Genomic DNA, 15,648 nt, shown 5'->3' with positions numbered 1-15,648 from the left:
TTTTCTCTCACAGCAAGTCTCTCCTGCATGAAATATTCATACAAATAAAGTGTAATAGAAGGTAGTTAGTCAGCGGTGTCCTGAAAGAAGGAGGCCAATAGTACTGTGTTGTGTAAGCTTGAGCCAAGTGGTATCTTGTAAAATTAGACAACCTAAGACATCCACTGATACCAACCATGTCAACATAGCTTTTTGGAGTGGGGCTAAATAATGCTTCAAAGTTAGACTAAATTTTGGTGAGGGAACAACTGACATGACCATCTTCACAAGGGTCCCTTGAACTCTCACTTCAAGATATCCAAATGAAAATGGGTTCTATGGGTAACTGAGTTTCTCTGAAACTCAAGACGACTTGCTCCCAGTAAATGTTTTGTTCCTTGCAATCAATATACTCCTTCAAATTAAAGCAATGTTTTTGTGTTTTCAAGGAAAATGACATTCAGCCTGTTTGAAGAACAAAAAAACACCTAACATGTTTATACGGATACATATTAAAACAGGACTGTTGTTAGTTGTACTGATAATAGTCTATGCACATCACATAATTAAAATTTGAAAACAAGAAACCAAAGTATATCAGTGTGTGATTCCTCATCTCTTCATATTGACGTGGTTTTCAACCAGCCTCTACTTCAACAGCATAACTAAATCCTGAAATTCAGTTGTATCTTTTAGTCTTGGGGCCCTATCTAGCCACCCCTGTGAAAATTTTCTGGAGGTGTCACTGAAGTTAATCAGCGTAACATTGTGTCAACATGTCAAAATAAACTAGAATTCAATTCCAGGCTCCTTTTAGATAATGGACGAACCAGTTTTGATTCAGTGTCATGATGGAAATGAAAAATCTGATGTTTATTCAACACTAAACATTTCACTTAAGTTTCAGTGGCAGACATCAGTGTACTTCCGCCCAGAAACATTTCAGTGTTCAATCATATTTTGCTGGGTGATGGAGTGTGTACAATCTCCGGGTCATAAATTCAATAAATACAGAACTCAATCACTGCATAAGATCAGTGCAGTTACATTTACTCTTGTAAAATTCAGAACATACACTATGCTATCTGCTTGTTTACATAAAAAAAATTAGATTCAGAGGCATCAAGGCCATTTAAGGCGAACAGTTTCCCAGCCGTCAAGAACATGACAAATCATTATGAGTGTAGGTGAGTCTCTTCAATAATGGAAGCAGTAGAGAAACAGGATGTGGTGGTAAACAATTAGCAACAGCTGCCTGCCTGGCTGTGAAAGGTCAATAAAGCCTGGTGTGCAGACTGGAAGACTTACCACTGTGCTTTGAACACGGCGTCCAACCACGCTCCAAATCACGCAGTTAATCAGGGACTTCTTTATGACAGTAGAAAGAGTCTGGTTTTATTCACCAGGTAAACATTGTTCAATTTTGGTGTTTTAAAACAGCGAGGAGCTCAGTTGTAGAAATTTGCTCTTCATTAAGGATCAGATAAAGACATGTCAGTAAAAACACTGGTATTCAAGTGATTATGTGAGAAGCTGTTTGTAACTAGGTTACCAGCCTCACAGGCAGTTTCAGACCATAACGTCAGTGCATTACATCAGCATATGATACCAGCAAAGACTGTTCTATTTCCAAAACACATTGTACCATTTGAAGTGGTTTGTTCAGTAGGTTCTCCTTATGCAAGGAGCTGTGGTTGTCAGGTAATCAGCGCCCTACATGTGACTGTTTCTCTCTTTTACATAGCTAACCCCATTCATATGAAACATGTGGTTTTAATTTTGAGTGACAGAGGAAATTTGCAAAGCTTTTACTAAAGTAAAAGTACTGATACAACAAAACTGTTAGACCGTACTGATGCATCACTGCGTCAGAAGCATTGTACTGGATGAGGTAAGGTAAGGTAAGGTAAGGTAAGGTAAAACTTTAATGTTCCAAGGGGGCAATTTGGGACACAGACAGTAGTCATAAGTAAAACAAAACAGACAGTACAATACATAACACACAGGATCCAGACTCACACACTGTCAGGGGTAAATCATGGACAATTAGTGGTCACTGCAGGTTAAGATAAGCGATAGCAGACGGAACAGAGGATGATCTATGATGATTAGTGCTGCATTTACGGAGGCAAAACCTCCGCCCTGATGGAAGCATCTGAAACTCAACATGAAAGGGATGTTGAGAGTCGGGGACAATCGACCAAGCTTTAGAGGGGACCCTGGTCACACCAATTAACAAATTCATCCAGTACTGGGCCATGATCATATTCTGATCCATGAGGAAAACCTACAATAACAGAGTCATCTGCGTATCTAAGGACAAATCTTGATGCGTGGTTACTCCAACATTCATTTGTGTATAAACAAAATAAAAGGAGGGAAAGAACACATCCTTGAGGGGATCCAGTAGAAGAAAAACAGGTACTTGACAGTGTCCTGTTAAACCGGAGGTGGAACTAAGTTTACCTAATGTGCATGCACATATGAAGGTAGTTTAGTCCAATGGTTCCCAACCTAAGGGTCAAGAACCATCCAAAAGGTCATGAAATACATCGTGTGAGATCATTATGGGGTTGTGGGAAAAGTTCTGCTTTATGCAAAATATTTGGGACCATCTGAGACTTTTAGAGGGAAAATGTCTCTTTGATTCAACTCACCTAAACAACATGGATCCAGTTTAAGTCGCAGCACATTGGTGAACCATATATTCACACAGGATTTTTACTCACAGTCAAAATGCCTTGGTTGCTTTTCAGACTGCCAACCTATACCATAGACTTCTACATTAAGTGAGCTGAACAGTCATTGTTTTTATCTGACTACTTGCCCTACCTTTGAAGAGCACCTGATTTTTTTAACCATCACCAACAGTGACCCAGTGCAGCACTTCCTGTTTTTTCTCCAGACTTATTCACGAGGGGTCACAAGCCAACAATGACCGGACCAATAGTTTCATGCAGTGGCATAAGGTAGTTACAATGGGCCCCAGTGCACGCTAACATGACAGGCCCCAGAATGTACGCTATCGTGCACATATCGTCTAACATACATATCACCCAGCAAACATCATTGCAATCACTCACAAGGCCCCATTCTCCACCCAGCACACTGTTGGAGGGCCCACTCTCTCTATGCCATGTAAAATATGCATTTGAAAGTAACTACATCTGGCAAATAAGTGTAACAGAGTATAAGAGTATTGCCTGACTATCACAGGGCTGACACATAGAGGCAGACATGCTCACATTCGCACATACAGGCGACTGAAAGTCACCAACTAACCTAACGTGCATGTCTTTGGACTGTGGGAGGAAGCTGGAGAACCTGGAGGAATTATTAATTATTATTATTATTAATCAATTAGGCCTCATGGCTCCCTTATGACAAATCAAACAAACTCAGGAGTGCATAAATAGAGTAAAGAAAAACAAACAAAATTAGACAAAGAATAACCTTAAAACAACCATTTTCTAAATCAAAAACAAAGCAACGACTCTCCTGTCTCCCCAACAGAGCACAGATCCCCAACCACTGTCCAGACTGCTCTGAAAGCCTCCAGATTGTTGTCTGATAGAAAGCATAGTTCAACCTTCAGGCGAGCAGCCACCAGTCTCCCCATGACCTGAACACCATCTGTACACCCTGCCCTCTTAACCTTTCTTCTCCTGGATATCCGGATAGTGAGCTTAGTCACTGCAGACATGCTTTTTCCTCACCAGAAAGTTAGTCTTTTATGTAAATAGATCTGGAGTAGGGATGTCAAACTCTTTTTAACTCATGGGCCACACACAGTCCAATCTGATCTCAAATGAGCCGGTCCGTGAAACCTTTGCATAATAACCTATTAATAGCAACACCTCCAAATATTTCCCTTACTTTCAATGTAAAGAAGTATTTTGAAGTCTGATACAGATTATTTTGTACTGAAGCAGCTGAGTGACAATATTTTGCACGTATCACTATGACAAATACTGATTGTTTTTTTCATAGAACTATACTCTGGTCAGGATAGAAATGTTTCTGAAGCATCTTTTTACACCAAGTAGGCCACTCATTGTTTAACTTGCTCCTGATACCTGGCATGTCTTACACCCTGGCCACACTGTGCGTGAGCAGTGCATGACAGTTACCTCACTGAACTGCTGTGGCTCACATGCATCCGGTGTTCACACAGACAGTGTTGCTGCTCCAGCGCTCACTGCTGCTGTATTCTCACGATTAAAAGCTGGTGCTTCACTCATTTTTGGAGCTGTGCAGGCCACTGCATTGTCAACAACATGGTCATGTAAATATTTCACAATAAAAGTGTTAACAAATGTCCACAGAAACATTGTCAGATGGGCTTTTATTTTGAAATGGAAACAGGAAGTGTTGAGTTAGAAAGAAATATTTATATTTTTTTCATGTCTGTGACAGATAAATACATTAGAACTGTATTAAAAACTGTACAAAACTGTAGTTAAAATGTAAACAGTAAGCATTACATCACCTCTAATGTCAGGCGAGACTCCTATTCTCTTTAGTTTCCACAGCTGAGCAGCAGCCGCGCCACACCTGAGTAGCACTGCTCATGGCACCAAAAAATGAACAAACAAACAAACAAAAACAAGACCTTCCACAAAGCGCGCGTGTTGCTCATGCTGGCAGCGTAGCTCGATTGTTAGCCTTCACAAGTGCGTCAATCTTAGGTCTGCAAAGTCTTCCAGTGGGATGGATTGGACCATTTGGGGGGCTGCTTCTGGCCCACTTGCCAAACGGTTGATACCCCTGATCTAGGGTGTCCTCTCAAAACCTAAACACCAAGGTGTGTCTCAAATCACATACTTCCGTTGATACACTTCCATGTAGTATACTATGTGCACTATGTACTTATTGGCGTAGTGCACGAATTTCAACAGGGTAGTGTTGTCTCAAACCAAACACAGGTTGTGCACTCACCGGAAATGGCAGCCGCAAATTAGCTAGTTAGCAAACTAGCATTAGCATTCACGTTATCGTTTGTGGTACCAAATCATTACAGACTGCTAAATTAACCCAATAAACATACTGCTGGCTTATACCCGACAACAGTATAGGGGTGCTTAGTGCAAAAAACACATGTATTTGTACAATGCAATGACATTCACGGTTGCACAGTCCCTGGCCGCCATTTCCAGTTTGAAAAGTGGTCCCTCCCCTTCCACTATGTAGCCAAGATGGCGACCATTGAGGGCGAGAAGTTTCCATAGTTCCACACTCAACTTCTTGACCGTTTTGAGTGCACTATCTATGTACTTCTCAGTGTGAATGCACTTATGCACTCAAATATTAAGTGTAAGTACAGAAGTACGCGATTTGAGATACAGCATAGGACTCTAAACCCCTCAGTGGACGAGCTAACCTTGGACACTCACTGAATAAATGTTCCAGTGATTCCTCCTATGTGAGCAGAACAGACAGCCCACCCCATGGCGAGGATCCAGGTGTGCTACGTGTCTGTTCGCAGTTATTGCTCTGTGAATTATCCCCCATTGGAGGTCAGCTTATAGAAAGACCGCCAGATGCCTTTCTGAGACTTCAGCTGAAAAACCCTCAGTCCACTTCAACACTTGAATCCCAACCTAAAAGAAAGAAAAGAAAGAAAAAAAGACGCACAATTATTGACCTTCACTCTGCTGTGCTACCAGCTTCGCAAAGCATGTTCAGACCAGTTACCATCATTAGTGACAGACTACACCTCCCTCAGTTTAACACAGAATGTTTTACTCTGACATCACACCTATTCTCCACTCACCAGGTGACAAAGACAAAAAGTATCTGCTGGTTTGATTTAAACTCCAGCTAATCAAAAACAGTCTCTGGAAACTGAGAGATTGACTTTGATTACACCAGGGACAACACTCACATTATTAAAAAAATAATAAGATGTATAATGACAACCATATTCACAAAGCTGGAGTCTTTTACACTGCCTGGTTCAAAGAGACTATGTCCTCTTATTCTGCAGGCCTGGGGACTGCGTATGGGTAGAAAGAATGAATGCGCATGGGAGCTGTAGATGCATGAATAGGTTTTCAGGGTATTGTTGATGATTCAGACCCCGTCTCAAGGAAAGTGCACTTCTTTCTATATGAGAAATAATACAGGGTTGATCAGGCTTCATCATAAGGGCATCAGCAGCCGCAGCAGCACACTGAGAAAACACAAACCTAATGGACACATGAGTGGTTTTGGAAAGCCAGAGAACCAGCGTGTCATCTACTCTCCCCTCTCAGGATAAAGCCCCCTGTCACACACACACACACACACTCACACAAAAACCACACTAATGAAACGAACAGGACAGCGCAATAAGCCTGAGACAAACATCTTTTAGCAGATCATCATTACTTAGGGAACAGAGAGCGAGAAAGAGAATGGGACTGTCACATTATATGTCAAATTACCTCTTGCATTATATACGGCATTAACTGAAAGGAATATCTCATTCTGCGGTCTTCTGCCAGTGGGTTCACTCTATGGAAGGAGGAGGATGTGAAGGAGAGAATTATGAACTAAAACCCATTAGTAAAGCATGTGGGCAGGAGACAGGCCAAGATAAATAATGACCATCTTTCAACCTGACTTCATTATTTCCAATGCTGTTGAGACCAGCATTATGAAAAAAAAAAAACAAAAAACAAAACTCAAGTCCCCTTGTTGTATACACTTTCATTAGCGAACCACAGAAGAAGAGGAGGAAGTGTGCATGACACCAGCTTAATATGGTGACAATGATACTTGGGAACAACCTCTAAAATGTTTAAGAGAGGCAATCCAATTTGAGTTGTGACTGTTTTGCCTATGTGACCAAATCAAAGCAAGAAGGAAAAGGGGAAAAACCGTCTAGAGGATCGATGAAAACCAGCCATTGCAAAATCTACATTTTTTGCCGTCCTCTGAAGGACAAATAAGCAAAGGTAGGACCAAGTCATTGTTTTGCAAGTCACAAATAGGTCTCAAGTGTTGGCACTCAAGTCCCAAGTCAAGTCCCAAGTCCTAAAATTTGAGTTTCGAGTCGTGACATGTCATAATGTGTTCTTCACCAAATGTAAAGCCATTTTAACACATTAGCAATACATTAAAGTCTAAAGTTTATTAGTTAAAACAAGTTAGCTGGAAGTCATTGTATCACCAAATTTCCAACCTGCATATTTGGCATACTGCAATTTGTTTTTTGTTGACCACCAAATTGTTTTTGCACATGAACAAAATCATTTTTGGTATCATTTTGTCCAACTAGGACTCAGTTGCCGAATGTTAGTTCTTCATGGTTCTCTCCTGCAACTTGACTGGATGCTGTTGGACTGGCTCAGACAAAGTAGATCTGGGGAATCAAATGTCGACTTGCAGGGAATGAATAGCGTTAATGTTAGTTGATTCAGAGAATGAAGGGAAATTAATTAATTTGTGGCACACTTTTTCAAAAACACACTTTTAGTCTCCGGGTTTTTGGGAAGGTATCAAGTATTTTTGAGTTAAAAGGCTCAAGTCCAAGTGAAGTCCTTGGTGTTAAAGTCCAAGTCGAGATGCAAGTCTTTTTGAATTTTGTCAAGTTGAGTCTAAAGTCATTGTATGTGTGGCTGCAGACAACACCTCTGCAAATAAGACCTACAAAGCAATAAAACAAAGACTATATCATTAATATTTGACAACTTATAAACCGGTAGTTTCTTGAGCCATAAACCTCACTATACTTCCTATTCCAGATTCCTGGCAGATCTCCATGTAGCACCATCTTATGAAAGTCTCAGTTATTAAAAACATCATGTCTAAAGATCAAAATCTTGGACCAATTTCCTATGTTTAAGAAACACATACATCCATACCAGGTATCAGATAAGAATATGATGTGGTAGTATCATGTATGCAATGTGTCACGCCAACTTCATTACCTGCTCTGTTCAAAGGAGTCCTGCAGCACAAATTGGCCTCAGTTCAAGAACTTAAATGCAGTCCCCGGTGTGTTATTATTCATAAAGGATTGGCACTATGCTTGTTTTACTTGGAGCACTGTGGATCTCAGAGCATTGAGTTTATGCAGCCTCTGTCTCTGTCAGTGGGCTGCCATCTTGTGGTAAAAACAAACCATGCTAACTAATGCAGTCATCACTCAGTATACACCAACTGTGCAATTTCTAAACTTGATACGTGCATAATGCGACTTTAGCCATTTAGCCAAGTCAAGGTTGAAGAGTTATCTGTTTGCCACTGCCTTTTATTAAATCAAATATTTATCATTTCTTACACTGCAGTCATTCTTATTACTCAAATACTTTTACTGATTTTAACTGCACTGCAACTTTTATTTTGTATTTTATGCCTGTCTTTGTATATTTTAACTTTTTTATTTTGTATTCTCTAGTTCTTTAATGAATTGCTTTAATATGTCCTTTATATTGTTTCTTTTGCATGTTGTCTTGATGGGTTGGATGTTTTATATAGAGCACTTTGAATCGCTTTGTTGCTGAAATGTGCTATACAAATAAACTTGCCTTGCCTATATGCTAAATTGTGTAATTGCACTATTCCCTTTGCTGCTGTAATGATGCAAATCCCCTGCTATTAGATGAATAAAGAATTATCTTATTTTATCATGTTATCTTATAAAAATTCAAAATATTATTTTTAATAAGAAGAGAAGACACAACAGCAATGGGGGTTTTTCACAATCTGGCAAACCAAAAGTAGTTTTTTTAAACTGATCTATAAACCATTAGTAAATGTTTTATCTGCTATTATTAATATAGCCATTAGTTAGAATTTATACCACTAAACAAAATCTGTATAACAGTAATATGACTTACAGCAAAGCCTATAGAGTGATAACGTTGGCAAGCCAAAGTTGCCATTATAAATCAGTTGCCTGACTTCTGGTTAAGTTTATAATTTAGCAAACATATTTCAGCAATATAGGCCTATGTAAAGTCTGCCAAATACTGCAGTAGGCTATGTGTTAAAGAACTCCTCTCCCATAGGATGCTGTCCACATGAGTGTACTACCGCCAGTAACCATGCGCAGTTACCCGCAAATGTACTTCCTCTGCCAATAATCCTGGAGCCAGAAGACCATCGAAAACAATGGTCTTATAACCATTGTTTCACACAGTGTATCGTTCCGCTCGTACTAGAATAAAACGTTTTGACTAATAAAAAATATTTACACATAAGTGAACATCGACTGCACCGCTTCTATGCATCTAGTTGTATTAATCAAACAGTATCACACTGTACCCGTATATTCATATATGATACGGATTAGGCGGAGGGATATCACGCACCTTTGCGGATCCCAAGCTCTGAGCAGCAGCGCGGCGGATATGGAGCCACGGTTTCCTGTCTGTGGTGCTGGGTGAATGCAAGCAGTCTGCTCTGTTTTAAACTTTGGAGAAATTGTGGGTGTTATCTACACCGTATTGAATTATAACTACTTTTAAACTGTTTCTTCTCAGAGGACATGTGCTTTCTTCTCTTGGCTAACGTTTATCTTCTCTTCAAATTTGAGTTTAACGCTTGGGGAAACGCGAGCAATCTATTGTAGCGATGCCCACATTTCCCAGCATGCTGGACTGAGTAGTTTGTAGTTGCTGTTAAATGTGCTGTATTCTGCTCCATAACGAAAATATCATCTTTTGTTATTGTCTGTGGTTTGCCTGTTCAGAGCATGATGATTTATACCAGCTGTTGTCACTTGTGTGTTAATTAGTGAGCTTGCTATCCTGTTTCATCACCCCAGTTGTTTTTCAGTTTTGAATTTGGGAGTGTGGCGCTGTCATACTGCCCCCTACGGAAGAGTGCGGTCTCGTGGAGTCACATCTGGCAAATGGAAAATCAACGCCATGAAGTAAAGAATGTCCACAGTTTCTCTGATCATGGGTTGTGGGTACATAACTCCTCACTTATTACTCTACGCACCTAATATTCTCCGGGGAAATGTGCTGGTGGTTGTGCGGAGCAGGGAGACTTTCTCCGCCTCCCTGTACTTGGGAGAATACTGCACGCTACTCATCCATGCCTTGGCAAAATTATGGAGTCTGTGCCACTGGGTATGTGCAAGGGGAGATTCCCTCCGTCGACCCCGAAGCTGTGAGGCTTCTGCAATCTGCTCATCCTTTCCTTAACATTCCCAGAGTTTGTGCCAGTGGGTGTATGAGATAGAGACAGAGGTCAGAGGACAGGGTCTGCTCATCCTCGTCCATAGTAGTCCCAGGGTCTGTGCTGGTGGGTGCAATGGACGTTGTATCCCCTGAGCCAGGCTGGTCTGCTGGTCACTCCTGTACGGCCAGCGGGTAGTAGGGTGCCAGGCGGTCTCTGTGGAGAACCACCGTCCGCCCGCGAACACAAAGCTTCACCAGGTACACAACATCTGACAACTGCTCCAACACCTCACAAGGGCCCATCCGCTGGCTGGTGAGCTTAGGCGACACACCCTTCCTTCTGGCAGGACAGTAGACCCACACCTTCTCCCCCATCGAAAAGCTCCGTCCTTGGCAGCAGGTTTCATACGCCCGCTTCTGCCAACCCCCTGCATTGGTCTAATGTTGTCGAGCAAAGTCATGTGCCGCCACCAGGCGTTGACGAAGATTCCGGAGGTACTCAAACCCAGGTCCCTGGGGCTGCTCAGTGTTGGGGGGGTGCTCCAAAAGCCAGATCCACAGTTGTTCCCAGCTCTCGTCCAAACATAAGAGCAGCTGGTGTGCATCCATTACTCTCCTGCACTGCCAACCGGTATGCCCACAGGACCATCGGCAGGTGGCGGTCCCAGTTGCGCTGGTGTTGCGAGGTAACAACGGCTAACTGGGTGGCGAGCGTCTGATTAAGGTGGCGGTCCCAGTCGCTGCGTGGTCCCACTCCTCTTGGCGCTGACAATACCTGCAGTCCACCCCCTCACAAGGGTGCCAAGAGAGGGCGTCAGCATTTGTGTGCAGTTGCCCTGCACGGTGCTGGATCTCAAAATCATAGCTCTGCAGGGCTTCAATTCACCTGGCCTTCGGGCTCCCTAAAGCTTAGCAGCCAGGTGAGGGATGCATGATCGGGCTGTAGGAGAAACCGGTGTCCATAGAGGTAGAGGCAGAATTTTGAAGCGGAGCTGTTCGCTGAGGTGTGCCAGCGGATGGGGGTGAAAAAGACACGGACAATGCCTTTACATCCACAGAGTGATGGGTTGGTGAAGCGTTTTAATCAGACGCTCGCCACCCAGCTAGCCATTGTTACCTCGCAACACCAGCGCAACTGGGACCGCCACCTGCTGATGGTCCTGTGGGCATACCGGTTGGCAGTGCAGGAGAGTACCGGATGCACACCAGCTGCTCTTATGTTTGGACGAGAGCTGGGAACACCTGGGGATCTGGCTTTTGGAGCACCCCCCAACACTGAGCAGCCCCAGGGACCTGGGTTTGAGTACCTCCGGAATCTTCGTCAACGCCTGGTGGCGGCACATGACTTTGCTCGACAACATCTGACCAATGCAGGGGGTTGGCAGAAGCGGGCGTATGATACCTGCTGCCAAGGACAGAGCTTTTCGATGGGGGAGAAGGTGTGGGTCTACTGTCCTGCCAGAAGGAAGGGTGTGTCGCCTAAGCTCACCAGCCAGCGGATGGGCCCTTGTGAGGTGTTGGAGCAGTTGTCAGATGTTGTGTACCTGGTGAAGCTTTGTGTTCGCGGGTGGACGGTGGTTCTCCACAGAGACCGTCAGGCACCCTACTACCCGCTGGCCGTACAGGGGTGACCAGCAGACCAGCCTGGCTCAGGGGATACAATGTCCATTACACCCACCAGCACAGACCCTGGGACTGCTCTGGATGAGGATGAGCAGAGGCCCCACGGGCTAGGAGGCGGCGGAGGCAGCCTCCCCGTTGCTATGCAGACTTTGTGTTAAGCGGGTGAGTCGCCGAGAACGTGTGACCCGTGGTGGGGGCAGTGTATCGACGCCCACATTTCCCAGCATGCTGGACTGAGTAGTTTGTAGTTGCTGTTAAATGTGCTGTATTCTGCTCCATAACGCAAATGTCATCTTTTGTTATTGTCTATGGTTTGCTTGTTAAGAGCATGATGGTTTATACCAGCTGTTGTCACTTGTGTGTTAATTTGTATTTCCACCATTAGTGAGCTTGCTATCCTGTTTCATGACCCCAGCTATTTTTCTGATAAAGATTTGAATCTGTTGGTTGTTATCTCTTTGCAAATAAAGTTATCTACAAACAGAGCTACAGTGTGTCTTCTGTGAGAGTGAAAGTTGCCACAATATATAATGTGTTGCATTGTAATTATTGATCTTTATATGTTATTGATCTCTGTTATTTAGTGAGGTATAGACTTTATTATATTACTGTTTTTTTTTTCTTTTAAACTGATGCTGCTTGTTTGCACTACCCACTTTGTTGCTGTAATACTGCAAATTTCCCTGCTGTTGGACAAACAAAAAATTATCTTATAAAAACTGAAAGTATATTTTTTTATTAATAATAGGAGGAGCAACAACAATGGTGATTTTTCACAACATGGCAAACCAGAAGTATTTCTTTATAACTGATCTATAAACCATTAGTAAATGTTTTTATCAACTATTAATGAAGCCATTTGATAAAATCACACCTGCATGACAGCACTATAACTGACAGCCAAGACTATAGAATGATGGTGAAGTTGGCAAGTCAGAGTTATCAATTTAAGTCCCCGACCTGACTTCTGGTTAAGTTTATAATTTGGCAAACATATTTCAGCAATATAGGCCTATGTAAAGTCTGCCAAATACTGCAGTATGTATTGAAGATCTCGTCTCCCATAGAATACTGCCCACATGAGTATACTGCCGCCAGTAACCATGCGCAGTTACCCGCAAATGTACTTCCTCTGCCAATAATCCTGGAGCCAGAAGACCATCGAAAACGATGGTCTTATAACCACTGCTTTACAGTGTATCGTTCCGCTCGTACTAGAATAAAACGTTTTGACTAGTAAAAAAATACACAGATGTAAACATCGACTGCACTGCTTCTAGGCATATAGTTTTGTTAATCAAACATTATCCCACTGTACGCATACATTCATATATGATACGGATTAGGCGGAGGGATATCACACATCCTTGCGAGTCGCAAGCTCTGAGCAACAACGCGAGCGCGGCGGATACGGAGCGACGGTTTCCTGTCTGTGGTGCTGGGTGAGTGCAAACGGTCCGCTCTTTCATAAACTTTGGAGAAATTGTGGGTGTTATCTACACCCCGCTGTATAATAATAACTTTAAAATTGTCTCCTGTCTGAGAACATGTGCTTTCTTCTCTTGGCTAGTGTTTATTTTCTCTTAAAGTTTGAGTTTAACGCTTAGGGATGCGCGAGCGCTTTCTTTCTTTTGGAAAGCTAGCTTATTAGCTAACGGCTGCTAACGTCTTCTGCAAAATTAATATTATATGTGGCTTTTGTGGCTTTATTGAGCAGATGCATAAGCGTGTAACGTCTCTTTAAAACGGGAAGTTTTCCACTTTGACGCCGAAAATACGGTTTTTTTAATTCACAAACACTGTCGGAGTATACAGAAATTGTGCTAGCCGGCGCTTGCAGTGATGTCATCACTGTGCGCCCGTTGAGAGGCATGTATGTGGATCTGTTACCTGTCACCGGTCTAAGTTAAAGTTACTGTTTTCCCGTAGCAACGCTGATTTTTGCCAAAATGTTCAGCAAATATCACGTTAGTATCTTCATTTAGATTAACATCTACGCTATCTTTTCCTCTGATGTCTGTAGCTTACATGAGACCACACTGAGATCTGTGCAGAGCAGACTACCGTCTGCCCCCTTTCCCCTCAGCTGCCCGGTCTGTCCCATCTGCCACCATGGCCTTTGTGCCTGCGCCCAGCCCCACTGTGGTGGACCAGACCACACTTATGAAGAAGTACCTGCAGTTTGTGGCAGCACTCACAGATGCTAACACACGTAAGTTCGTAGGCCTTGCAGTTTACTGCTAATCGGGAGTTATACCAGATGCCTGAAAATGGCAGGCCTGAATATCTTGCAGTTTGAAAAACCTACCAGCATTTAATAGCATTTAAAGTACAGATTTACTTAAATTACTTGTTATTTTATGTAAGTCATAATATGGATGCACTTTCTCATGAATTTGTTGTTAACCCAAGAAGTTAGAAACACTTTTGTCATACAGATTTGTTAATAAATTGTATGCCCCTTTTTATTTCATTGAACTTTTTGTTAGTACTTACTTCTTTTTTTTTTTTTCCCCCCTCAGTATCAGTAAAATAAATTATGGTTTAGTAGAGGCACTTGTGCTTAGCATGGGCGATGTGATGAGAGCGATATGCTTTAGTCCAGTCAAAGGTACGTGTGTTTGGATGAGTGCTTGTGCTTGTGTGAGTGTTGTTGTGTGAGTGTGGTTCTTAATGTACCTTTTGAACAACCTGGACGCTGAAAGTAAAACTGATAAGATCTGAGAGTCCCTGCTGAGCACAATGAGACGGCCATGAAAAGTGGAACTGTATTATTAGCCAGTGTGATTAATGGCGACATTCTGTCCTTCAACTTCCAGCTGATGAAACTAAGCTGAAGATGATGCAGGAGGTCAGCGAGAACTTTGAGGTAAGTTTGATGAATGTTCTCAGTGTGTGCAGGAGGGGATTGATTTTCATTGTCTCTTTTGATGTATTATGATGGATTTTAAGAAGTTTTAGAGGTTTCAGAAAAGTTTAATTTTCTCAGGACCTTTTGAGTTGTAACTGAACTGAGGGAAAATACACTCATTTTTTAATTAAATGAGTGCAGCAACAAAGAAAAATCCTTGACTAAATACTCACACCACTGAAACATGAATGCGGGATATACAAGTTACTACATGACGTAAGACATCTTGGACTTTCAATTTCAGAATGTGACTTCGTCGCCTCAGTACTCCACCTTCTTGGAACACATCATCCCTCGCTTCCTCACGTTCCTTCAGGATGGAGAGGTGCAGTTCCTACAAGAAAAACCTACACAGGTATGTTAGCAAACACAACAGTTTGGGCTCCTTCCTATGCTCACCAATTTTAATCTATGTTCAAAAACTGTAACCACAGAAATCTAGTCTAGCAGAAAAACTGATTTGGTCACAGACACTATCCTCAATAATAATGATAATTGACCCTTCACTAAGTCCCGGCACTTTGTGATGGTCTGTCCACATCACAAGCAATCGAGACAGAAGACAATGAATATAAGGGGAAACTTTGCCGATATTCAGCCAGCTGTGTGTGAAGATGAATGATGTTTGGTGTGCCGCCAGCTGCCAGATGGGTAGGGAGCTTCGGGAAAAGCCAAACACTGTTCAGCTGCACACTCTGTGATGACACGCATCTGCTTGAATAATAACAAAGTTTCCCTGCACTGTTCCTGTAAGAGCAGGATAGGCCTTTATTCAGTGTTATAATCATTAAAAAGCAAAAGCATGTGTGTACATCCAGCTGGCCAGACCTTTGGTAGCTGTCTAGCTAGCTAACTCTACGTTTTTCTGCGTCTGACTTTGATTTTGAAACTGGGAAGAAGTTTATATTTCCTTCCAACCTCTCCAGGTAACAAGTATCATTAATTCACGATGTGCCCCAGGCAAAACGGTTAGCTCAAAATCCACAAAACCATTTTGAAAAATAAGGAAATCTTAAAAGA

At 42.3% G+C, this 15,648-nt stretch overlaps 1 protein-coding gene across 2 annotated transcripts in view; it reads left to right on the top strand.

Moving 5' to 3' along the window:
* The first annotated feature begins 13,123 nt into the window (after positions 1 to 13,123).
* trrap (transformation/transcription domain-associated protein) overlaps positions 13,124 to 15,648 on the top strand; it is a 101,864-nt gene continuing 99,339 nt past the window's right edge. For both annotated transcript variants that reach the window (XM_078163701.1, XM_033611010.2), the window contains exons 1-4: positions 13,124 to 13,159; positions 13,741 to 13,929; positions 14,537 to 14,586; positions 14,873 to 14,983. In XM_078163701.1, coding sequence (XP_078019827.1) covers positions 13,830 to 13,929; positions 14,537 to 14,586; positions 14,873 to 14,983 — 261 coding nt within the window. In that variant the 5' untranslated portion in view covers positions 13,124 to 13,159; positions 13,741 to 13,829. The remainder of the gene's footprint in view (positions 13,160 to 13,740; positions 13,930 to 14,536; positions 14,587 to 14,872; positions 14,984 to 15,648) is intronic.

The sequence above is a fragment of the Epinephelus lanceolatus genome, chromosome 21 (assembly GCF_041903045.1).
Source record: "Epinephelus lanceolatus isolate andai-2023 chromosome 21, ASM4190304v1, whole genome shotgun sequence".
NCBI classification, from domain to species: Eukaryota; Metazoa; Chordata; class Actinopteri; order Perciformes; family Serranidae; genus Epinephelus; species Epinephelus lanceolatus.
This window is presented reverse-complemented; position numbering and strand designations above follow the sequence as displayed.